General features: G+C 41.2%; 2 protein-coding genes across 4 annotated transcripts in view; both read right to left on the bottom strand.

Moving 5' to 3' along the window:
* Positions 1-12,777, bottom strand: part of CPB2 (carboxypeptidase B2) — a 46,920-nt gene extending 34,143 nt beyond the window's left edge. The window contains exon 1 of the mRNA XM_007186834.3: positions 12,564-12,777. Coding sequence (XP_007186896.1) covers positions 12,564-12,637 — 74 coding nt within the window. The 5' untranslated portion in view covers positions 12,638-12,777. The remainder of the gene's footprint in view (positions 1-12,563) is intronic.
* A 9,989-nt stretch (positions 12,778-22,766) lies between these two features.
* Positions 22,767-26,836, bottom strand: part of LCP1 (lymphocyte cytosolic protein 1) — a 56,992-nt gene continuing 52,922 nt past the window's right edge. For all 3 annotated transcript variants that reach the window (XM_007186835.3, XM_057533224.1, XM_057533223.1), the window contains one exon: positions 22,767-24,617. In XM_007186835.3, the coding sequence (XP_007186897.2) occupies positions 24,485-24,617 (133 nt within the window). In that variant the 3' untranslated portion in view covers positions 22,767-24,484. The remainder of the gene's footprint in view (positions 24,618-26,836) is intronic.

The following is a 26,836-nucleotide window of genomic DNA, read 5'->3' on the forward strand; positions in this document are numbered from 1 at the left end:
AGAAATTGAACATCTGCAATATGATGAAACACTGTATCCTGGACTGGGTCTTGGAACAGAATCGTGGAAAAACTGGTGTAATCTATAGAAAGCCTGCAGTTTTGTTAAGAGTAGTGTACCAATGTTGGTTTCTTAGTTTTAACAAATATACCATGATAATATAAAATGCTAACAACAGGCGAAACTGGGTGCACGGTATAGAGGAACTCTCTGTAATATCTTTGCAACTTTTCTGTAAATCTAAAAATATTTCAAATAAAATTTTATTTAAAAAATAAGACAAAAACATGTAATGAGAACTCCAGAAGCACAAAAGGTTATGACAATTTCTGCTTGTCATTATGAGCAAAGGCTTCATGGAAGAGGTAACTGGGTAAGTAAGCAGTGTAACGGCAGACTGGCAGAAGACAAAAGAGCATTGTTGGGAAAACGGCAAGCTGTTTATTTTTGCCAAGTGTAGGATTTAGGTGTTTAGGGCAAGAGAAGAATGGTAGCCAAACAGAAGTGAGTTTGGAAACTTATGTTAGTTCTCCCCTAGAGAAGTTTTCCAATGCACGCTGAGAAATTTGGCCTTTATCTAGTAGGCAATTAGGAGTTAAGAAAGTGACATCATTTGACTTGTGATTTATAAGAATAATTTTGACACCAGGGTGGAGGATGGTTTATTTTGGAAAGCCTGATTAAAAGATTCTAAACTCTGGAAATAAGCCTATGGAGACTTGATTATCAAAAGAGAGAAAGAGGAGCTCCCAGAAACAATAGATTCAGAGATTTGGTGCCAATCATTGGTATGGTTAAGCGTAAACTATTCAACCAGTGATAAATGACATATGTCCAAGGATATGTATCACAAGATGATTCATAGTAACAATAACTGGAAACCACATGAGCGCTTATCAGTAACAGCATTGTTGAATGTTGGTGATGTCTCCACATTCTAGAATGTTTTGTAGACATTATAAAGAAAGAGTTAGTTAAAATAGTTAACTTGGGGGAGATTTACATGATGCATTAAGAGAGAGAAGCAAGAAGTGAGTGGAGAATTGTAAGAAATATTATCCCATTTTTGTAAAAAAATAAGTTAGAAAGAAAAAGGAAACTTATAAGTGTTAAAAGCAGGAGAAAACAGCCTCATACACGAGAGAGCAGACAGCAGATGCAAGAAGAACTACAGTCCTGCAGCCTGTGGAACAAAAACCACATTCACAGAAAGACAGACAAGATGAAAAGGCAGAGGGCTATGTACCAGATGAAGGCACAAGATAAAACCCCAGAAAAACAACTAAATGAAGTGGAGATAGGCAACCTTCCAGAAAAAGAATTCAGAGTAATGATAGTGAAGATGATCCAGGACCTTGGAAAAAGAATGGAGGCAAAGATCGAGAAGATGCAAGAAATGTTTAACAAAGACCTAGAAGAATTAAAGAACAAACAGAGATGAACAATACAATAACTGAAACGAAAAATACACTAGAAGGAATCAATAGCAGAATAACTGAGGCAGAAGAACGGATAACTGACCTGGAGGACAGAATGGTGGAATTCACTGCTGTGGAACAGAATAAAGAAAAAAAAATGAAAAGAAATGAAGACAGCCTAAGAGACCTCTGGGACAACATTAAACTCAACTACATTTGCATTATAGGGGTCCCAGAAGAAGAAGAGAGAGAGAAAGGACCCGAGAAAACATTTGAAGAGATTATAGTCGAAAACTTCCCTAATATGGGAATGGAAATAACCACCCAAGTCCAGGAAGCGCAGAGAGTCCCATACAGAATAAACCCAAGGAGAAACACACCGAGACACATAGTAATCAAATTGGTAAAAACTAAAGACAAAGAAAAATTATTGAAAGCAGCAAGGGAAAAATGACAAATAACATACAAGGGAACTCCCTTAAGGTTAACAGCTGATTTCTCAGCAGAAACTCTACAAGCCAGAAAGGAGTGGCATGATATACTTAAAGTGATGAAAGGGAAGAACCTACAACCAAGATTACTCGACCCAGCAAGGATCTCATTCAGATTCGATGGAGAAATCAAAAGCTTTACAGACAAGCAAAAGCTAAGAGAATTCAGCACCACCAAACTAGCTCTACAACAAATGCTAAAGGAACTTCTCTAAGTGGGAAACACAAGAGAAGAAAAGGACCTACAAAAATAAACCCAAAACAATTAAGAAAATGGTCATAGGAACATACATATCGATAATTACCTTAAACGTGAATGGATTAAATGCTCCAACCAAAAGACACAGGCTCATTGAATGGATACAAAAACAAGACCCATCTATATGCTGTCTACAAGAGACCCACTTCAGACCTAGGGACACATACAGACTGAAAGTGAGGGGATGGAAAAAGATATTCCATGCAAATGGAAATCAAAAGAAAGCTGGAGTAGCAATAATCATATCAGATAAAATAGACTTTAAAATAAAGAATGTTATAAGAGACAAGGAAGGACACTACTTAATGATCAAGGGATCAATCAAAGAAGAAGATATAACAATTATAAATATATATGTACCCAACATAGGAGCACCTCAATACATAAGGCAACTGCTAACAGCTATAAAAGAGGAAATCGACAGTAACACAATAATAGTAGGGGTCTTTAACACCCCACTTACACCAGTGGACAGATCATCCAAACAGAAAATAAATAAGGAAACACAAGCTTTAAATGACACAATAGACCAGATAGATTTAATTTATATTTATAGGACATTCCATCCAAAAACAGCAGATTACACTTTCTTCTCAAGTGCACATGGAATATTCTCCAGGATAGATCACATCTTGGGTCACAAATCAAGCCTCAGAAAATTCAAGAAAATTGAAATTTTATCAAGCATCATTTCTGACCACAACACTACGAGGTTGGAAATCAATTACAGGAAAAAAACTGTATAAAACACAAATACATGGAGGCTAAACAGTGTGCTACTAAATAACCAAGAGATCACAGAAGAAATCAAAGAAGAAGTAAAAAAATACATAGAAACAAATGACAATGAAAACACAACGACCCAAAACCTATGGGACACAGCAAAAGCAGTTCTAAGAGGGAAGTTTATAGCAATTCAATCTCACCTCAAGAAACAAGAAAAATCTCAAATAAACAATCTACCCTACACTTAAAACAACTAGAGAAAGAAGAACAAAGAAAACTCAAAGTCAGTAGAAGGAAAGAAATCATAATGATCAGAGCAGAAATAAACGAAATAGAAACAAAGAAAACAAGAGCAAAGATCAATAAAACTAAAAGCTGGTTCTTTGAGAAGATAAACAAAATTGATAAACCCTTAGCCAGACTCATGAAGATAAAAAGGGAGAGGATGTAACTCAATAAAATTAGAAATGAAAAATGAGAAATCACAACTGACACTGCAGAAATACAAAGGATTATAAGGGATTATAAGAGACTATTACAAACAACTATATGCCAATAAAATGGACAACCACGAAGAAATGGACAAATTCTTGGAAAGGTACTATTTTCCAAGACTGAACCAGGAAGAATTAGAAAATATAAACAGACTTTACACAAGTAACAAAATTGAAACCGTAATTAAAAATTTTCCAACAAACAGAAGTCCAGGACCAGATAGCTTCACAGGCAAATTCTATCAAACATTTAGAGAAGAGCTAACACTAATCGTTCTCAAATTCTTCCAGAAAATTGCAGAGGAAGGAACACTCCAAAATTCATTCTATGAAGCCACCATCACCCTGATACCAAAACCAGAAAAAGATATCACAAAAAAAGAAAATTATAGACCAATATCACTTATGAACAGAGATGCAAAAATCCTGAACAAAATACTAGCAAACAGAATCCAACAACACATTAAAAGGATCATACACCATGATCAAGTGGGATTTATCCAGGGATGCAAGGATTCTTCAATATACGCAAATCAATCAATGCACACTAACAAATTAAGGAGTAAAAACCATATGATCATCTCAATAGATGCAGAAAAAGCTTTTGACAAAATTCAACACCCACTTATGATAAAAACTCTCCAGAAAATGGGCCTAGAGGGAACCTACCTCAACATAATAAGGCCATATATGACAAACCCACAGCAAGCATCATACTCAATGGTGAAAAACTGAAAGCATTTCCACTAGGATCAGGAACAAGACAAGGATGTCCACTCTTGCCACTCTTATTCAACATAGTATTGGAAGTCCTAGCCATGGCAATCAGAGAAGAAAAAGAAAGAAAAGGAATACAAATTGGAAAAGAAGAAGTAAAGCTGTCACTATTTGCTGATGACATGATACTATACATAGAAAATCTTAAATATGCCACCAGAAAACTACTAGAGCTAATCAATGAACTTGGTAAAGCTGCAGGATACAAAATTAATGCACAGAAATCTCTGGCATTCCTATACACCAACAAGAAAAAATCAGAAAGAGAAATTAAGGAAACACTCCACTTATCATTGCAACAAAAAGAATAAAATACCTAGGAATAAACCTGCCTAAGGAGGCAAAAGACTTGTACTCAGAAAACTATAAAACACTGATGAAAGAAATCAAAGATGACATAAATAGATGGAGAAATATACCATGTTCTTGGACTGGAAGAATCAATTTTGTGAAAATGACTATACTACCCAAAGCAATCTACAGATTCAATGCAATCCTTATCAAACTACCAATGGCATTTCTTCACAGAATTAGAGCAAAAAATCTTACAATTCGTATGGAAACACAAAAGACCCCAAATAGCCAAAGCAATCTTGAGAAAGAAAATGGAGCTGGAGGAATCAGGCTCCCTGACTTCAAACTATACCACAGAGTTACAGTAATCAAGACAGTGTGGTACTGGCACAAAACCAGAAATATAGATCAATGGTACAGGATAGAATGCCCAGAGATAAACCCACGCACATATGGGCATGTAATTTATGACAAAGGAGGCAAGAACATACAATGGAGAAAAGACAGCCTCTTCAGTAAGTGGTGCTGGGAAAACTGGACAGCTACATGTAAAAGAATGAAATTAGAACACTACCTAACACCATACACAAAAGTAAACTCCAAATGGATTAAATAAAGCCTTAAATGTAAGACCAGACAGTATAAAACTTTTAGAGGAAAACATAGGAATAACACTCTTTGACATAAACCACAGCAAGATCTTTTTTGACCCACCTCCTAGAGTAACAGAAATAAAAGCAAAAATAAACAAATGGGACTTAATTAAACCTAAAACCTTTTGCACAGCAAAGGAAACCATAAACAAGACAAAAAGACAACCCTCAGAATGGGAGAAAGTATTTGCAAATGAAACAACAGACAAAGGATTAATCTCCAAAATATACAAACAGCTCATGGAGCTCAATATCAAAAAAACAAACAATCCAGTTAAAAAATGGGCAGAAGACCTAAATAGACATTTCAGCAAGGAAGACATACAGATGGCCAAGAGGCACATGAAAAGATGCTCAACATCGCTAATTATTATAGAAATGCAAATCAAAACTACAATGAGGTATCACCTCACACCAGTCAGAATAGCCATTATCAAAAAAGCTAGAAACAATAAATGCTGGAAAGGATGTGGTGAAAAGGGAACCCTCCTGCACTGTTGGTGGGAATGTAAATTGATACAACCACTATGGAAAACAGTACGGAGGTTCCTTAAAAACCTAAAAATAGAACTACCATATGACCCAGCAATCCCACTACTGGGCATATACCCTGAGAAAACCATAATTCAAAAAGAGACATGTACCACAGTGTTCATTGTAGCACTATTTACAATAGCCAGGACATGGAACTGATCTAAGTGTCCATCGACAGACGAATGGATAAAGAAGATGTGGCACATATAGACAATGGAATATTAGCCATAAAAAGAAACACAATTGAGTTATTTGTAGTGAGGTGGATGGACCTAGAGTCTGTCATACAGAGGGAAGTAAGTCAGAAAGAGAAAAACAAATACCATATGCTAACGCATATATATGGAATCTAAAAAGAAAAAAAAATGGTACTGATAAACCTAGTGGCAGGGCATAGAGGTAGGCATAGAGAATGGACTTGACGACATGGGGTGGGAGGGCGAAGCTGGCGCGAAGTGAGAGTAGCATTGACGTATATACACTATCGAATGTAAAATAGTTGGCTGGTGAGAAGCAGCAGCATAGCACAGGGAGATCAGCTCGGTGCTTTGCGAGGACCTAGAGGGGTGGGATAGGGAGGATGGGAGGGAGGCTCAAGAGGGAGGGTATATGGGGACCTGTGTATGCATATGGCTGATTCGCTTTGTTGTGCAATAGAAACTAACACGGTATTGTGAAGCAATTATACTCCAATAAAGATCTATTTTCGAAAAAATGGATAATCAACAAGGACCTGCTGTATAGCACAGGGAACTCTGCTCAATATTATGTAACAACCTAAATGGGAAAAGAATTTGAAAAAGAATAGATACATGTATATGTATAACTGAATCACTTTGCTGTACACCTGAAACTAACACAGCATTGCTAATCAATTATACTCCAGTATAAAATAAAAAGTTAAAAAAAATAGAGGCTGAATTTCAATTCCGCATAAAGGAAATTTTGTGTTGACTAGAAGATAAGATGCTTGGGCACTTTTCAAATGTATTAGAAGACAAGAAAGTAACAAAGTCAACAGAAGGAGAAAAAATGTAAAGGTAAAAAATGTGTTATCTAAATGGGTCTGTTTCTTAACGAGAAAAAAATTAAGGAAATATAAAAAATAAATTAGGAAATGTGGAGGAGTAAAATTATGGGGATATAAATTTACCATAAAATATATTAATATGTCCAAGTTCAAATTGTGGTGAGCTGGACTCTTCCTATCTCAAGTTTGACAAAAGTGCCAACACAACAGAATCAAATAATGAGATGGGGTCAGTCAGAGGCTATGCAGCCCAGGCATAGAAACTGGTTTTAACCACACAGGCTAGTTGGGTTTTATCGACAGGATGCTGCAAAGGCCCACAACAAAACCAGACTGAACCAGCTAGATCCTAGAGGGCAAAATAGGCTAAAGGTCACTGCTTTCCTGAACTTGATTTATCTCTGTGTTTGTTTCAAAAGTACCTGGTGTTCGGCAGAGATGTTTTGCAGCTGTACTTTGAGAGATATACAAGGGTCAACCGCCCCGAACTGGCTCTGACTTGACCACAGGAACACACCTACGTAGATGAAACCTGGAGGTGTCAGGGAATGCACTTTGCTTCATCAGCATGCTTAGATCTCCGCCCTCAGGGGGGAATTGTACTCTGCTGTCACAATTTGTGCCGTGTGCAAAGGACCATGGAGGACTGCGCATGCCTGGCTGCCCCTGGAAGTCTCCGCCCCCTTCCTCGAGCCCTGATGACCGCTCTGCCTCCTAACCCTTAAAATTCCCTTACTGCCCTCCCTTCTGGGAGAAGATGCCTTTAGAGCTCGAGCTCCCCTTCTCCATTCTCTGGCCTTTGAGTAAAAGCCTGTCTTGCTTGCACCAAACAGTTTTCATCATTGGCAGCACAAACCTGAGCCGGAAAGAGCTCCCTGACCCAGCCAGGGGGACTTCGGGTCAGCCGGGGCCCCAAGAGGGGGGGGGGGGGCTCACATCTCATTCGGTAACAAGATCACCTTATGTCGAGCTTACCATTTTTTCAAATAAGTTTCCTGGCTCCGTGCCCCTTAGTCAGAGAGAGGATGTGAAAAGTGGTCAGAGGGGAGACGGGGGAGAAATTGGGAGTATATTTCTTTGCATCAAATTGTTGCGATTCTGTGAATCCCCACTCTCCCAAAGGGGATGAAGTTTGGGGATGTTACTTCCTTCAACTCAGCCTAGTGGGGAGGAGGATGGGTGAGTCTAAGCATGTTTCCTCAAGTTTACTGACACAAGCACCGGTGCCTGACTTGCTCCTGAGAAAGCTAAACCTGCGTGGGCTGGCCTCCAGTTGACTAGATTAGCCATTAATATCAGAAGAAAAGGCACTTCATGTTATGTATTCGTTATGGCTCAGATGCCGTCCAACAGCGCCACCTAAAGGGGTGGAGAGCTCACAGCAGCAAGAACCTGGAGGTGAAGGCAAAATTCTTAGAAGGAAAGATGGGAGTCACAAGTGGCTACCCTAGAAACAGCTGCCTCTATCCTGGTCTGCAGAATTCCCCAGCAAGGGAATCTCAGAAATCTCTAAGTTAAAACCCACGAAAAGGACTAATGAGAAAAGGAGTCAGGTGTGTGTGTGTGGAGAGGGGTGAGGAGTTGTCTTCCTACAAAGACTGAGATATTTGAATAATGCCTTGGTTGGAGTAGACATTCTAGTTTCTGAATTGAGGTTTGCATTTCAACATGACCCAAGGACCACCAATTACTTAAGAGTTGGCTAAAAAGCCATAGAATTTTCTAACTTTCCGTGCAAGGGCAGGGAAAGATTACTCTGCCACATAGAATATATTGGGGCAATGGGAGATGAGAAATAAAGGCGTGGGGTTTTTTTGTTTGTTTTAATTTTTATTGGAGTAAAGTTGATTTACAATGTTGTGTTAGTCTCAGGTGTACAGCAAAGTGAATCAGTTATATATATACATATATCCACTCTTTTTTAGATTCTTTTCCTATATAGGTCATTACAGAGTATTGAGTAGACTTCCCTGTGCTACACAGTAGGTCCTCATTAGTTATCTATTTTATATATAGTAGTGTGTATATGTCAATCCCAATTTCCCAATTTATCCCTCCCCCCCCCCCCCCCCCATAAGTTTGTTTTCTATATCTGTATCTATTTCTGTTTTGTGAAGATGTGTTTTGACCGATGACTCTGAAGGGATAGTTACAGATGTAACCAATAACCATTTAGGGGAAAAAAAGGCTTGCACCAAAAATAAAGTTAAAAATACAAGCACAGTGAAATAACAGGTCACTTTACACAAAAAGTAAAACGAGGCTCAAGGAGAGCTCAAATTGTTCAAGACTGCATGACTCGTAAGTAGCAGACCTGAGGTTTCAACTCAACTCTCCAGCTCCTGTGCTTTTAATACCTAGGCAACATTTCCTCTGCTGCTTCCCCTCTAAGAATAGGATTGTGCTCCTCAAGGTCTGTTCCCTGCTATGGTTTACAGGGATGATTCACACTTGCCATAGCTCTGAAAGATTATTTTTGAATTTAAAAAGCTGGTGAGATGGCTCTGAACAATGGAATATAGCCCAAGGCTGCAATTTTGTTTTATGCATTACAGCATTTTAAAGCCACTAATGTACCCTGTTCTGTAAGATGAAAATAATATATCAGTAGGAGCTAAGTGAAAGAGAACAAGCTGGTCTCCAGGTGGCAGACAGTATATGAAGTCAACAAAAGGAAGACTTCCTGTGGTCTATTAATAATTCAAAGGCCTCCCCCACTCTCCTCAAGCCTCCTCCACTCTCCAACTCCTTTTCCTTCTTTTCTTCCTATTTCATCTTCTTTCCAAATAAATAGCCTCAGCTGACTGGCCACACAGGTAATCAGAGCACAATGCAATTAATGACTGTTTACGAGATTCTTGCTACTATCTTATTTTTACCCTTTATAGTGTTTGGCCTTTAAAATCAAGTGAACATGGAGACTTTTTGGGGGGGGGGCTGTCTTTCTCTTTGACATATGATATTTATGCCTTTAAAACTTTTTTTGTTTTCATTCCAGAGCATTTTACTGATGAGATTTATCAAAATACAACTGCAGATCAGCCATTGATTGTCTGAACACAAAGTGCTATTAGGAAAATGATCATGACAAGAAAACAATAATAAAGAGCAGCTTTAAAAAAAGGCAGACCTGGGCTTCCCTGGTGGCGCAGTGGTTAAGAATCTGCCTGCTAATGTAGGGGACACGGGTTCGACCCCTGGTCTGGGAAGATCCCGCATGCCGCGGAGCAACTAGGCCCGTGAACCACAAATACTGAGCCTGCGTGTCTGGAGCTTGTGCTCCGCAACAAGAGAGCCCGCGATAGTGAGAGGCCCGTGCACCGCGATGAAGAGTGGCCCCCGCTTGCCACAACTAGAGAAAGCCCTCGCACAGAAACGAAGACCCAACACAGACAAATAAATAAATAAATAAATAATAATTAAAGGTGCTAATAATTAAAAAAAAAAAAAAAGCCAGACCCTTAGCTCTTTTTAGGACGGGTTATATTTTTTACCCCCAGAAATAATTCATCAAAGTCTGTCGCCCTGAATAAAATTAGATTTTTCTTTTAGTTTTGGTAATAGGCAATTCGTGGAAAAACAATGCTCAGAAACATTTGGTAAAAAAAAAAAAAATTATTTTTACTCACAAAAAGCAGAGTTTGCGATTTTATTTCTAGTGGAGGAATGGGACCCAGGAATCAGATATGCGTCTGCCCACAAAGCTGCAGTTCCCCTCCTCCAGTACATGGGGACCATTCCGATAGGTACAAAGTATTAAATATTTTCAACATGATATTATTTGATTAAAATACAGTCATAGTCTCACCCCTCTCTTCAAGCATAGGTATCGATCAGACTTCAAAGCATATGCTGAAGCAAAACATAGTAAGAAGAGCCATGCATGAGGGAATTTTTCTCATTCATTTCTTACTATTTTCTTTCTGTGTATTTCCTTTATTTGCGTAATGTCTAGTCCCACCGAACTGTTATAAGCTTATTCGTTTTGCAGCAACATGGTCAAGCTTTGGTATATCTTGCTAGTGGTTGTCTTATCAAGGATTTTAGTTTACTCTGTGATGCAGATGGTGGTCTGCAGGTGAGCCTGCTGACCTCTGCCACAGCCAGCTGTGACGATGCTTGTGCCGGGCTGCCGCTGAGGCCACCTTTAGACCTGCCGTAGCGAGGACCTTGAGACCGGACTTGTAGCCCCGGCCTCTCTTCCAGGCTACCTTCCAGACTGCTTGTCTCTGCCAATTCACTGTGACTAAATCTGACCTCCCTTCAGATTGGCTCTCTTCCTAATTTCTATAATTTTTAGAGGCAGTGAAAAGAGTAGAAATGAGGTGAAAATGGGGTTGAATACAAACTCAACATTTGTTGTTTGATTTGGAGCCGGTGTTATTTTCCCTGAGGCTTATTTTCCTCCTCTGCAAAATGTCAGTAAAAAAGAACGGAGGATTGTGGGCACTTAACAGGTTAACATTTCTAAGTGCCTGTCCCAGTGCCTGGGACAACACAGATGCTAAATAATCACTCACTTCCTCCCCTTTCCCTCTCTGGCAATGACACTGCCATTGCCTACAGTGTCCAGGTTGGACTTGTTGAGAGCAGTTTTTCTCCTTCCCTCTCCTTTACCCTTAATTAAAGCCAGCTGCCAAGTAATTGGATATTAGAACTAGCAAGAACCTTAGAAATTATAGCCATCTGATTTATTGACAATACATAGAGACATAAGTCACCAATTCTCCTAGCAATTTGACTCCCATGTCAATTTCAGTAACAATCATTTGGTGATGAAATTTGTTACTTGATACTTGGCGATTATATTCAACAAAAAAGAATCAACCAACTAAGTTTAGTAATGATGGGCAAACACAGCTTCCGACTCACAAGTCTAACTTTTTTTGTGGCCGCACTGTGCAGCCTGTGGGATCTTAGTTCCATGACTGGGGATTGAACTCCGGCCCTCGGCAGTGAAAGTGCCGAGTCCTAACCACTGGACCGCCAGGAAATTCCCAAACTCTATTTTCTTAAATGCTGTCCTATGGCTCTTTATGACTCAGTTTCTTTGGCAGAATTTTCCCTGCCCCTGGTATGTCCCTTCCCTCTTTGCCATTCACTGAGGAGAGGAATACATCTCAGAGACAACTGGAAGAGAAAAGGATCATAGAAAAAAACAACAGGAAAAAAAGATAATTCCAAAGGAAACAATATCAATTTTGAAAAGCCTAAAAGTTGACTAATCAATTACAATAATACATATAGCCTCAAAACTATTTACACCATGTTTTATATATGCTAGGGCATGAGTTTGTTTGTATTTTGTCAAGTGGTTTATAGTAGAAAATCCTAAGGGATTCACTCTACCAAGCAAAATAAGAACTAGATATGTTCATGTGTGTGTTCTTTATAACACAACTATTCTTCCTTTCCTATTCCATGCTGAACACCCATCACAACCCAAACCTCCTGTTTGATACCTTTATCCTCTTCTCCCTCCCATATTCTATGTACAAGAAAAAAATAAATTATCCATAGTCAGTGCATAGTATATGCGAAGACAAGAAAAACATAAATCACGTGAAGTGTTAAGGTGTAAATAATTACATATTTTAAAAAGTCAATTGTCTATTTCTTTAATTTTCATAACTACTGAATATACATATCATCCAGAGTTTTCTCAGTAATAAAACTAGAGCCAGAAAAGAAAAAAAGACCCTAGATCTAGTGAGATCCTTATTATACTGACATCTACGATTTGGAAGGGCAACATGGAAAGTTTCAGAAAGAGCTGACCTTCAGACTTGAATGTTTTGCTCCCCAGTCCAATGCACTGACTGGATTCCATGAGGGGCAAACAAGTGGGGGAAACAACCCACCACCATCTAGGATTCTAGCGGGTTACCTCTGAAATGCGAAGGCATGCTGCTCACAGAACAGGATGGTGGCCACAAGGACTCCAAAGCTATAAAGCTTCATCCCCACAGCGATTTGCTATAAAACAAAACTCTCTGAAGAGAAGGGTCCAGATAGCTGATTACTTAAGAGCCTTCTTTACACACTGGTTAAAATATAATGGCATGTTCCCTGTCGTTTCCATGCTCAATCGACTTCACTTCCATTCCCACCCTCAAAAAGAAAGTATGATGAGAGTTGTTATTCTCATTGTAGACTATCTAGAAAATATTTAACTCTTCAGGGAAGATGAAGCCAAGAATAAAAGGATAGTAATACAGTGGAAACGTGTCTTGTTTGTTGAAGAACCATAGCCATAGAGTATTGACCCATGGATCTCAGCCCATGCTGAGGAAGGTCTCCTGTGGAGTACTAACTCATTAGGTCTTCCCTTGCTTTCCTCTTTTTCAACATTTTCAACTTAGATGAAGACATAAAAGGTGAGTTTTTCAAATCTATGGCTGAGAAGGAGAGCTTATGTGGAGGATTATAGGATCTCCATTCAAAGAGAGTTTTCCTTGTCCATGTGGAATGATGGGTCCACCCATAAAAGAATAGGAATGCTATGTGTGGGGAGCTCTTTCGAGAAGTAAAAAAATCAGGTCATTGTGAATCATGTTTATTTAGGGAAGGTCACCATAACAGCCATAACACCATAACAGTCTAAATCAAAGCCCACCACACGTCATTCTGAAGGTAGCACCATATAACATTTTGTCTGGTGTGCGGCCATATCTAACCTCTGTAAGTGAAGGGACCCTGGTCCCCTCCCTGCATTCCCACTGGTAAGTGCATTTGAATGCCCTTGAGGTCAGGGCAGGCAAATGTGCAAAATAAATCATCCTCCCTTCAGTGGACTTCTGAGAAGGAAAGGGTTGAGAGTTCAAACCTCTCTCTGGGATTCAAAGGTATTGAAACATATTTAATGGATCGAGGTGACCGCCACTGAAACTACTGGGTTGGCCAGAAAGCTTGTTCATGTTTTTCCATTCCATAACATCTTATGGAAAAACTCGAACAAGCTTTCTGGCCAACCCAATACATTTTATATAAGAAAGAAGGAGACAAAGAAAATACATGCATTTCTGCTCGTTTGTGGAGAAAGAAACACAGGAAAGATAGACCAGAAATCAATGAGATAGGTTACCTCCAGCAGGTGAGTGAAAAACAGTGGGAATAAGAAGGGGGTAGAAGAGGGAATAAGAACCGGGTAGAAGAGATGGGGGGAGGGACATTTCTTCGAGTAAAACTTTTTGAATACCTCTGAATTTTAGAACCGTGTTAATTTTTCACATACTCAAAACAACCAGTCAAGTAAATAAAATGAATACAAACCAAACCAAATGAATGTAATTTTGTTTCAAATAAATAACATAACCACACTGAAGTGGAGAGGGGGAAAACTAACCAAAGTGAACTTTTTTAACACAAAAAGTAACTTTAAAATAACTTTAAAATTACAAAAAGTAATTTTAAAGTAACAGTTAAAATTTATTGACAAACTTTATCAGTTTTTGTGCTCTCTATTTATTTTGTATCCTATGGTTTTCCCTCTGGATTTAAAACCATTTCTTCTTGCTGAAGCAATCTTTTAAAGGCTCCTTTAGTTAAGATCCAACGGTGGTAAATTCTATTATGCTCTGTATATCTAACAATAACTTTATTCGGCCATCACTTTCAAAGACTAGTTTAGTTGAATGTAATATTCTAATGTGACAGGTCTTCTGTTGTGTTTTGGCATCTACTGTTGTGTGGTTGAAACTGGCCATCCAGGAACTGTTGTTTCCCAGCAGGTCAGCTGTCTTTTCTATTCAATGTCTTTTAAGGGATTATCTTTATTTTTGATGCTCCTCAGATCCATTACTCTGGTGTAGATGTGGAATTATTTTTAATTATCTTGCTTAGTACACAGAATGTAGTTTTGATCTGAGGATTTAGATATTTCTTCAGTTTTGGAAACTCACTTTATTGTTTCCTCAGCTGTTGGATGGATCTCTGCTAGTCCCTTTGGAGATCCTTGATCTGCTCTCCATGTCTTGTAACTGTCCTTTCATGTTTTTAAAAACCATAACCTTTGTCTCTGTATGCTGAGTTCTGGGTGCTTTTCTCAGCATTATCTTCAAATACACTAATTCATTCTTTGTGTCTTGTTTAGACTACATAGTCAGTTGAGGTGGGTATTTTTTTGTTATTGTTTCAATAACTATATAAATATTTTCCAACATTTGCAACTGGCACTTTTTCACATTTATCCATGTTGTTTTCATATCCATATTTTAAAATATCATTTAACATATTTTATTGTTTCATTTTTTATGAGTATTGTTTCTTCAGAGCTCTTGCTGAGAATCCTCAGAACACTTATTTTTAAAGTCTGTGCCAGGCTGCTCTAGAAGTTTAATTGTATTTGGGGTGATTTTATGCACTGAGCTTTGGTTTTATTGGCTCCCTTTCTCAGCATTTGATTTCTTCTGTGATTTGGAACCTGGGTTTGTAAGCTCATTGGGAAGCCTTTTGTTTTCCTTTTCTATCTTTCTACCTCTTTGCTCACTTCTCTCTGTTTTGCACAAGGCTTCAAGCAGCCCCTGGGCTTCCAGTCCAGAACGTTGTCTTACTCTGGTTTTCAGAGTTTCTATGCCATGATAACACTGTGGCCTTCAAAGATCCAGTCACCAGTCAGATGACTTGACTTAGTTACTGGTTTAGTTATTTCTGGTTTAGTTACTCCTTTGTCTCCTACAGACCAGCAGCTATTATAAACCAGTCCTAGGCAGCAGTGGGCAGTGTCTTTTCAAAATTGAGATACATACAATGAAATGCACAGGTATTAAGTACACAGCTAGATGAGTTCCAAAAATATGTATACTTGAGTATCCCACACTTCTATCCAGGTATAGAAAATTTTCATCACTCCAGAAAATTTCTGCTTGTCCCTTCCAATCAGGTCCCCCCAACTCCAGCAGCAGCTGCTCTGATTTTATTACCACAGATTAATTTTGCCTGATCTAGAACTTCACATGTCATCCTAGTCAGTTCGGGCTACTAAAACAAAAATACCATAGCCTGGGTGGCTTAAACAACAAATACTTATTTCTCACAGTTCTGGAAGGTGAGGAGTCCAAGATCAAGGCACAGATTCAATATCTGGTGAGGACCTGTTTCCTGGTGCGAAGATGGCCCCCTTCTTACTGTAGCCTCACATGGCAGAAAGAAAGCTGGAGAACTCTCTGGGGTCTCTTTTATAAGGGCACTAATCCCATTCATGAGGGATCCACCATCACGACTTAATCACCTCCTAAGGGCCCCACTTCCAAATATCATCACATTGGGGATTAGGTTCCAACAAATAAATGAGGGGCAGGTGGGGTGGAGGACACAAACATTTAGTCCACGGCATATAACATGTACTCTTTTGTGTCAGGCATTTTTTACTCAGCATGTTTTTTTTTTTTAATTTTCTTTAATTTTTATTTTTGGCTGCATTGGGTCTTTGTTGCTGCACACAGGCTTTCTCTAGTTGCGGTGAGGGGGGCTACTCTTTGTTGCCGTGCACGGGCTTCTCATTGCGGTGGCTTCTCTGGTTGCAGAGCACGGGCTCTAGACATGCAGGCTTCAGTAGTTGTGGCACATGGGCAAACCCGTTTCCCCTGTACTGGCAGGCGGATTCTTAACCACTGCACCACAAGGGAAGCCCAGTATGTTTTTAAAATTCTTTCATGTTGCTGCATATGCCAGCAATTCATTCCTATTTATTGCTGAGTAATATAATACTATTTGTTTATCCATTATCCTATTAATGAACATCTGGGATGTTTTCAGTTTGGTACCACTATGAATAGAGCTGCTATGAATATACTTTTACAAGGCTTTTTTGATGGACAAACATTTTTGTTTCTCTTGGGTAGATATCTAGGAATGGAATTGCTAGGTCATGGAGATATTTAGTTTTATAAGCAACTCCTGTACCTTTTTTTTCAAGGTGGTTGTATCATTTTACACGCCCACCAACAATATATTAGAGTTCTAGTTGGTCCACGTCCTTGTTATTTGATGCAGTCTTTTTCATTTTAGCCCTTCTAGTAAGTGTATGGTGGTGTCTAATTTGGCTTTCATTTAAATTTCTGAGATGGCTAATAATGTTGAGAACCTTTTCTGTGCTAATTGGCCATAAGTATATGTGTGTGTATGTGTGTTCCAATTGTTTGCCTGATTTTTAATCAGATGGTTTGTCTTATTACTGATTTGTAGGAGGTATTTATATACTCTGGATGTCTATATGACACAATAAAAGGCAAAATTACAGATACAGAAAATAGGTTAGTTGTTGCCAGGGCCTGGGGCTGGGGAGGAAGGGATTAACCTACAAAGAGGTACAGGAGAGATTTTTGGAGTGGTGGAAAAATTCTCTGTTTTGATTGTGGTAGTAGTTACACTGTGAACAGGCAAAATTCCTCAAACTGAACTCTTAAGTTGAATTTATTGCATGAAGAGAGAGAGCGAAGAACACAACAGCTTGATCAGATGGACGCCACCCTGGCTCACAGGCAAATCTCTTAGCTTCTCGGAGGTGCAGCTTCCCCTGCAGAAAAATGAGGTTAATGATAACCTACCTCTGAGGGCTGTTGTGGGAATTCAATGGGATAGCAGCTGAAAGTGACTGGCTAAACAGGTGTTCAGTATGTCCCATTCATTAAAAAAAAAGATAAACCAGGAAGGGAGCTGAGAGGGGCCAATGTGTTCTCTTCCCGGAGGCTTACCCAAGTCAGGTGACCTTGGTGACAGCTGTCCTCTCCTTCTGCTGCTCCCAAAGAGTTAGCGGATGAGTCACTGCCCCAGAAGCCAATCTGGTCCTGGGGGATCGATCTCACTGAATCATGCCCCCTGGGGACCAGCTAATTTGTACATTTGCTCTCCAGTCAATTTGGAACATTAGGTGGCAAAAATAATATGGCAAGAGTTTCTTCAAGAGCCGTAACCCTCTGCCTTTATTAAGACGGTGCCTAAAAAGATAACCTCCCCTGTGAATAGTGGCTGCTTTGCCTTTTCTCAATTGGAGCGGACTGAAGAGAAGGGCAACGCCACCGTGATCTGGACTGGCCGGGACTTGGATATGCAGCTCAGGCTTACTGTTAGGTAAGCGCTGAGAGAGTCAGTCAATTTCATAGCATTTTGTCATGAGTTTAGGTGCAGCTCAATTTACAAGTTTTCCTTTCAAAATCTTTCAGCCATTAAAGCTGCATAATCTTGGGAGGCTTGGAGGACACATAATTGATAAGTGTGTTTTCCCTCCACACACTCTCTCTCATGTTTATTCATGCAGAGCGAAGCAGTTTTAGAATTTGCACAAAGGGTTGGCGTATCCAGCCCCTGTGTTTCTGAGCGGGGAGGCAAGATGATGCCATTTTGGGAGTCATTGAAGAGGGGGATTTGAGGCTCGAAGGCAGAGAACTCCAAGCCAGGTTCTCATGCCCTCGCTTTGGCTACAAATACTGAGCCTGGGAGTCGTGGTACCAGGAGGGTTACTAGGCACCCAGAGAGGCAAATGCTTGTCGGCTGGATGGTTAAATTGTGAAAAAAGCAGGGTTTGTCCTTGAAACACTTCCATGCCTTCATTCCCCGTTTCTAACCATTACTCCCTCTTACCGGTCTATCCGCTTTTTAAGATGCTCCACCCAGGCCGCCCCTTTGAAGAGCACCCCAGGCTGTATCCCATTGGTTCTCAAACTTGACTGGTAATTAGAGTCACCTGCGCATCTTTTAAATCTCCAGCTGCCCTGGCCGCACATCGGATCAATTATATCAAAACCTCAGAGGGCGGGGCATGGACACCAGCTTCTTGTAAATCTCCTGAGATGATTCCATTGTGCAGCCAGGGCTGAGAACAGCTGGGTTGGACTAGTGCTTCTCCAGGGGTGGCCTGTGAGTCCCAGAATCTCTGAGAGTATTTGTGGAAAATGCAGACTCCTGGACCCACCAGCCCTCTAAGCACTGAATCTCAAGGTGGGGTCTGGAAAGTCTGTGTTTTGACAACTTCCCCAGGTGATTCTCAAGCACACTTGAGTCTGAGAATCAGCTCTAAACCTTTCTCTAGTCCATCTGTTTCTCATGATATGGCAATTTTCCCTTTCCTTCAGCCACACTAGTCTTTCAGTTCCTCAAAGATAACCATCTTCTTCCATCCTCTGGACCTTTGTGTATTATAGCTGTTTACCTGGAAGGCACTTTGCTCTCTCTTTGCCTTTAGGAAATTGGCAAAGATAACAATGATGAAGCTATAGCCCTGGAAAGTCATTGTATAGTGCATGTTTTGGAGGAGAAAAGAGTAGGCACTGAGGGGCCACAATCCCCTCCCTCGGGACAGTTTGGTTTACTAAGTCAGCTAGCTGTCACTGGAAGTCATAAAGAGGTTGCTCCAGAGGTGGTGGGAGAAAAGTCAGTAGGTTTGATGGAGGTATTGAAGGAACAAGAGAGAAGACTTAAGTGACGTAGCACCCACTGGGTCGGATGCATGAAAGCAGCAGCCCTGGGCAGCAGGTAAGAGAAGGCAGTGCCAAGACACACCTTAAGTTACCCAGCAGGACCAGGGACATGAAGCTTTTGGGGCCTGTGGCTGGTAGCGGGTGCCACAGGGAAGAGAGGGGCCATGGGGGAGAGGGACAGCAAAGGACAAGGCTGGGTGATGGGGGATATACCCAGATGGAGGGCAGAGCCACTTTGGCTACCTCAAATGAACAATGATGATGGGGAAATGCTAGTGGAGGGGTTTTTCAATCTCTCAAGTCTGGTGTTACTGGGAAAGTGTAATCTAATTTAAAGTTGGTTCAAACGCAACTGACTATCAACTGCAGATCTTCTTTGAGGACAGTGTTTCCCAAACTTTAATGCGCACATGAATTAAGTGGTGATCTTATGAAACTGCAGATTCTGATTCAGTAGGTCTGGGGTGAGGCTGAGGTTCTGCATTTCTAAGCAGCTTCCAAGTGCCCCTGGTCTTAGCCCCAAACTTAGAGCAAGGAGGTTTGAACATTCCAACTCTTAACGGTGGGTCCGTGGTCTCTGGCCCAATCCAAAAATGCCTGCTGAATCATTAACTTTTATGTTGTATTGCACAGAGCTTTAGAATTAAATATTTGCATGCATTCTAATCCTCTAAAAATGACTGTTCCAAAAATTATACACGGTAGCTCTTTATTAACCAAAATACTTATTGAAATGGAACTCCCCAATTTTGACATGCCAGATAATATAAAAATCCCTGCCATTTCGCCGACCTCTCTCCGAGTTGTTAAAGGTGAGATGGTGGGTACTGACTAGCTTACCCGTGCTTTTGTGTCTGACCTAAGGTGGGTTATTAAGTATATGCAGACTTTAGACATGAGAAAACATTTACACAATTTTCCTTTTCCTTTTTTTTTTTTTTTTTTGGTCACCTACACACAGCCTACGTTGGTAAACTCTGACTTCTGGAAAATAGGGGGCGAGGACACCGTGGAAAGAGCAGTCCTTGGCAGCTGAGAGTTTAATTCCTGGAATTTTATTAGGAAACTGTCAAAGGAACTAGATTTCACAAGAGGATCAGTCAGCACTGCTGACTTGTGCTGAGCTTCAGCTCCGGTTACTGGCTCGTGAGGCGGGCAGAGACATGCCATGTCAAGCTCACTAAGAGGGCACTGCCAGCATTTCATCCAAGCGCACTGGTACACTGGGGGATTGGGGGCGACAGAGAGCAAAGTCGATGATATCTCGGCAGCTGCTGAATGACAACAGGTACAGTAACTGCAGGGAAGGGGGCCCTCGGAGCCGCCCAGGGACACTGGGAGCACAGGGGAATGTCTCTCGTGCATTAAGCATCAGTCTGAGATGGGCTGCTGTAAGGTGGGCTGACTTGCCATACTTTTTATAATCGAGACCACCATTGTGCTCCAAGGGACAGACTAGATTGTGTGTGTGCGTTTAGGTGGATAAAATCACTAGATTGGCTGAGACTTGAAAAGCCCATCTAGTCCTATGCATTGTCTCAAGACAGGCTCTAATGGCATAATTTCCAAACAAACAGGAATCCATCCCTTTCTAAAAACTCTGCAGGTAGGTCTATTTCACAACTTTTCTCACAGTGACTTCTCTCTGGCATCTCCCACAGTCAGGAAACATTTGTTCATGTCTAACACAAATCGATTTTTCAGTTACCCAACTCGCCTTAAAAATCGAGAAAGTGCTTGGCACTGCTGGAGACATCAACATGGTGAGGCATGATTCCTGCCCACTTCTCATTAGTCGGGGCTCAGATCTTCTGCAAAATGTTGCTGACCCTTCCTTCAGAATTCATCTTTCCCCTGAGCTCCCATACTTTATGGACAAATTTGTTATAGCATTTATCACATCCTGCTTTTGAGTACATTTTGCATGTGCCCATTATCTCCCCACTGGATTAACGTACTTTGGACGTGAAATGGAGAAGATGGGAGGGGCTCAAGGGCCCATCCCAGCTCAGGGCTCTTTGTCAAATACTTTAAGGAAACTTCAGAGGAGGACTGATGTGTGACTCTACAGTGTTTAATACCTTTGCTAGAGCAGAAACTTAAGTACCTGTCACATTAAAATGAACATTGTGAGCACAAGAAGTGGATATAATATTCATTGTGGCTTTATATGCTGTAGCAAAGGATTGAAACAACCTAAATACCCAGTTATAGGTCACGGGTTAAATACAGGTTGGCACAACCATTCAACAGAATACTGTGCACCTGCTGAAAAGATTGAGGCAGGTCTATATTTGGCAACGTGGAACAGTCTCCAAGGTTTGGTGTGAAGAAAATGGGATGCAGAATGAAGTGTATGGTATGCTAATATTTGCAATAAAAAGGTGTGTGTGTGTGTGTAACATGTGTGTAGACTATTTCTAGAAAGATACAAAAGAAATTGGTAACAGTGGTCACTGACGAGGGGAACTGAGGTTTTGGGACAGAGGTAGTGGTGGGTTGGTAAACCAGATCTCTGGGGATAAAAACCCCTATTTGTAGAGTTCGATTATTTCTATGCTGTGAATACGCCCACCATGGCCAATTTCAAGATAACAATGGTTTAACATTGGAGCCAGGTGGAGCCAATATGAGCTGGCTTCAAAGCACATCACTAGACACTGGGGTGGGAAGGTGGCCTGCTTTCCACTGTAGACCCTTTGGTACAATTTTACTTTCTGATGTCATACTTGGATGGGCTAAAATAACAGCAAACTTTTAAATTTAGAAAAATTACCGTGTTCAGATGGCTGTACTCCTTTAGCCTTCTTGTCTCCAAGAGTTTTAGTTTTCTTCCCTTGATAGTATTCTGCTTTCCTGTACCTGTTCAGCCTCTCTGGTCAGGACCTATCAGTGCAGTCTTATACACACAAAAACACACTTAATATTGGTAAGCTCTTGATATGCAGGGCAGGCCGCTACCTCCTGAGTGTAGAAGCTGTAGGAATGCCAGGCCAGGAAAGAGCCATCTCCAAAGAGCTGCTGCTGGTGAAGCCAGGACGCACAGCTTAAGCACAAAAGCCCAGCTTCCCAGCAGCTGTGTGGGCGAGTGACACCTGTGCAGCGCAGGATGTGACCCTGCCAAACAGATGTTTTTCTGTCCCAGCAGCCCACCCGCGGGAGCCGGCTGCAGCAGAATTCCTCAGCGTACACCTCGCCTCCCATCCCGTGCCAGCCAAAGTGAGGCCCAGCCAGGCTAGAGAGGAGACCCCCAGGCACCGCCAGCCCTAAAGATTCCTCCTCGAATCATTCTAGAAGCCGTTTCACACCAATTCCCAAGTCTGGCTTTCGTTCATCACTGGGTTCAATGTGTGTCTGAGATTTTGTGTCTTAAACCTTTCATTTTAGCCTCCTCTTCGTCCAACTCCCTTCAACTTACTCTTCAGCTTTCAGCTAAAGTATTTCTCCTTAGATGGCTTCCTCTGTTGTAAGCCTGTCTCACCCTGCCCGCATCAATCGCTCATCACAGCTGTGAGTGGAGTTGTTTATCATCAGTCTTTCCTGATCAGCTGAGCGCAATGCCTGCCTTATTTACAGGTGTTTTCCCAAAACCGTGCACAGTGCCTGGCACATTTCAGCCCTCGGTGCGTGTTGGCTGAATGAATGAATAAGTTAGAGTACACTCTTACGAAACCTTCAGAAGACGTCCAATACAGGGAACATTTTATTTGGAGAGAACTTGAGCATTACTTTATCTTCATTGTCCTTTAAGGCAGTAACATTCTTCCTGGAGGCAGATGGGGGAGAATTGTCTGAGGCTACATGAAGTGCAGATTAAGACAAAGCCCGCCACTTTGCATTCAGATGCAGCAGAAACACAGGTTATGGGCCGGGAGAAGCCAACATGTCGGCTTCCTGAGCCCACTGCCGTGGAGCAGATCTGGGGCGATGCATTTCAATTGCTTTGAAAAATGGCTAAGTTCCACTACATACCACCCCTAAAGAAGATACCTCATTGATGAGCCCTTCCAGCACGATAGAGGGGGTCTAGTGTTGGTGCCCGGTGCTCGGTTGCTATTTAGCCTTTGGGAAGTTTTCAAGGAATTGCATAGTCTATTAGAACTGCTCAAATTCACACTGTTCCTCTGGTTTTATTTTGGAATTCTTTAACTATCCAGTCATTAGCTCTTTGCAAAGCAATGCAGCCAGTTCTTACCCAGCTTGACACCTGGCTAGGTATGTGTGTATGTGAGTGTCTGTGTGTGTGTGTGAGTGTCTGTGTGTGTGTTGGGGTACGGGGGTGAGGTGGGGGTCACTGGTCATTGGCACATATGGCCCCTGGGAGCTTGAGGGTACCAAAAAAGTAAACATCGGTCCTATGGCCTGGCAGCAATCACGTGCACTATGATCTAAGAGCAAATGAAATCAGAGCAAGATGGTTCCCAGTCACCAGATATTCAGCCATACCACAATAACTAGACCTAACACACAGAGCTAAACACACGGGGAGGCAGCACCCAAGAACAGATGCTTTGTTATGGCTCTGCACTGCCCCCTAGTGTCTTGCTGCTCAATGACACCCTCCTTGGATAGAACCTTCCACCAAGAGTTAAGTAAGAATCTATTTGAAGGCACAGTATTCAAGATGTTAGATCTGGTCAGAGCCCAAATCGTAGGGTTAAAAACAGAGGGCTTCCTATTGGCTGAAAAAATAAAATCTGATGACATTTGGGACCCTAGTTCTGAAAAAGGCTCTGATGATGAGTCTTAGGTCTTCAGGTTACCAGAGACTCTTGGAGATTCCAACAGCCTGACTGATTTGACAGATGATCCAAATGGCCCCAAGAGGAGGGTGGCCGGCAGAGGTTGGCCACAGAGAAGGCAGAGTTCTGAGAGAGTGGAGAGCAAAGTCACAGGGAGACAGGGTGCAGAGGGGCTACACGAAGGAGGCTCGTAACAGACCAAACGCTGGCCTCCAGAAGCCGGTTTTAGGGCTGGTTTGATGATTCTCCCCTCCCGGTTCTCACCCTAAACAAGAAAGCAGCCGATTTAAGCTGGTTTGAAAGATTATGTTAAAATTAACAACACTACAGCTTCTATACTTGACTATAGTGGCAAAAGCAGAAAGGGTGCCTGGAAAATAAGTTCTTTTTGTCTCTAGATTTTCAAAGCAATCAATTCAATAATAAAAAAAAATTTGTAAGAGACTGGGTCTTTTGCAAAGAATAAAGCACTTTTTGTTAAATACACGAAGGCTACTTGGCTGAACAGATGCACATTTTGTTTGGAACCTTGTATAATGTCACCAAGTTGAAAACGTTGGAATGGTTTGACTTGTCCCCGTGTTTCCTGGGAGCACCCAGTGCTGAGCAGTCAGAAACGCACGTGCGCCTCCAGTCCCGCCCGCTGGGCCTTACACCCTCTTCATTCCTTTCCCCATGAGGCAAGCAAACACTGTCATGACCATCTTGGGGTTCACTTCAACCAAGTCTTCTGGAAGGGCATATACTCTTGCTCCAATTTTTCGGGCCATAGAGATGGCATACCTAAAAGAGAAAAGAGGAAGAATGAGGGGAGCCTAAGCAAGTATGAAGGGGACCCCTGAGGATCATAGTTATGGTCTATTCTATATAATCTATACTATATACTCTCTACTCGGCACTATAAACTATCTACTATACAGAGCTCATTCCTGGTATGGCTGGAGCCAATCACTGGGTTCCTCCCGAGATTTGAGGGCAAATGCTGGCCTGACAAAGCTCCTGACTCCGTCAAACTTGCTGTACAGCCTCGTGATAATTACCAAATTTATTATTTGTCCTTAGAGAGCTTCCTAGCTAGCACCACTTTTGGTGCCTATAGCATGCTTATTCGCTTGGGCTGTACAGTGGCAGAAAAAGTCATAGAACTGAACAAGAATGTGTGCTAGGGAAAGTCTGCAGACACCATTTCAACTACAGAAACATTTTTATAAGGCAGAAAAAAGGGGAAATGCATCTGTAATACCTCGACCTTACCTATCAAGTCCTTTCTTCTTTGTTCCATTCTAATTCTCGCCTCCATGTATGTGTATTTATTTATGATACTATAATAGTAGAATAACCAGAGTTTTATATTACACATTTTTCATGTAAGATTACCATAGCTGTAGCAGAATATTTTTGCTCTGTTTATAGCTATATGAAGATAATTTTTATTAGTTGTAGTCTATTTTCAAATGAGCCCACCCTATTACCTGGCAGTTCTTTTCTTCTCCTCATTCATTATCTAGTAACTTCTTGCAGTGGCTACTCTAGAGATTCTCCATTCCACCCAAAGCCCCATTACTCCCTTTGCTCTCCTGAAATAACTTTACTCTTACTTTATTGATCAAATTAATTTAAGAGTATCGGGCCAGAGCATCCCCATTCTTTTCCCTTGTCCATATCTCAATCACTTCCTCTATATTAATTATTAATGAAATAAAATTAATTTTTCCATTATAAAATAGAGGAAAAATTATTAAAAAGTTAGAAAATAGAGCTTCAAAAACCAAACAAACCATGCACAATCCTGCCACCATAGCCACCTTTAGGATTCCATATAATTCTTTTTACCCATTTTTCTAAGTAATTTTGTATCTTGCCCTTACAGGACAGTGCTTAGGAGCCTGGGCTCTGAAGTCAGACTTTGAATTTCAGTTGAACCACTTGATAATTGTAAAACCCTGGGCGAGTTCCTTAAACTTAATCACATCCCTCTTGAACATCTATAGGTTCAAGGCCTTTTTTTTTTTTTTTTTTTTTTTTTTAAATTTCTGGGTCTTCATCCATGTTCTTCCCTCTGCTGGAATATTCTTCTTAGCTCTTTCACCCGTCCAGCTCCTTCTTACTTGTCCTTTCAATCTGTCCCAGCTTAGATGTTATTTGGTAGAGCTTCAGTTCCCTTCCTGCCCCCTCCACAGCACCCTGGGATCCTCCTTCCATACCATCCCTCACACTCTACTGTAACTGCTGTTGAATTATTTCTCTTCTCTCCATTAGATTGTGCTAAACATCAGCATACCAGGAACACACGTCCCCACTTTCCTAAACTGGGCACAGAGAGATGGGCGCTGCTGGGATTAGATACACAGCAGGGCTGCTGGGCACTAGTCATTCGTTAACCCTGGACTTGTGTTATGGGTTGAATACTGCCCCCCCAAAAACGTATGCAGAAGCCCTAACCCCTGGTACCTCAGATGGTGATGTTATTTGGAAAAAGTGTTATTTAAGGTATAGTTAGTTACGATGAGGCCATGCTGGGGTAGGTTGGAGCCCTAATCCAGTATGATTGATGTCCTTTTAAGAGAGGGAGAAGAGACACAGACATACACACACACAGAGAAGACAGCTACGTGAAGTCACAGAAACACAGGGAAGGCCATGTGAAGACAGGGATGGAGACTGCAGTGGTGCATCTATAAGCCCAAGGATGAGGGAGGTGTGGGACAGATTCTCCATCAAAGGCCTCAGGAGGAACCAACCCTGCCGACACCTTGATCTTGGACTTCTAGCCTCCACAACAGTGAGAGAAGAAATTTCTGTTGTTTGAAGTCACCTTGTTTGTGGTATTTTGTTATGACAGACCTAGGAACTAATACAGCCTGTTCTGAGAAAGGCACGTCTCTAGGGTAGAAAGGCACCTCTCTAGGAAGGCAAGCTTTCCATAAAGACCAGATAGCAAATATTTCAGACTCTGTGGGCTTTGTCACAACTATTCAACTCTGCTATTGTATCAGGGAAAG

The sequence above is a fragment of the Balaenoptera acutorostrata genome, chromosome 18 (assembly GCF_949987535.1).
Source record: "Balaenoptera acutorostrata chromosome 18, mBalAcu1.1, whole genome shotgun sequence".
NCBI lineage: Eukaryota > Metazoa > Chordata > Mammalia > Artiodactyla > Balaenopteridae > Balaenoptera > Balaenoptera acutorostrata.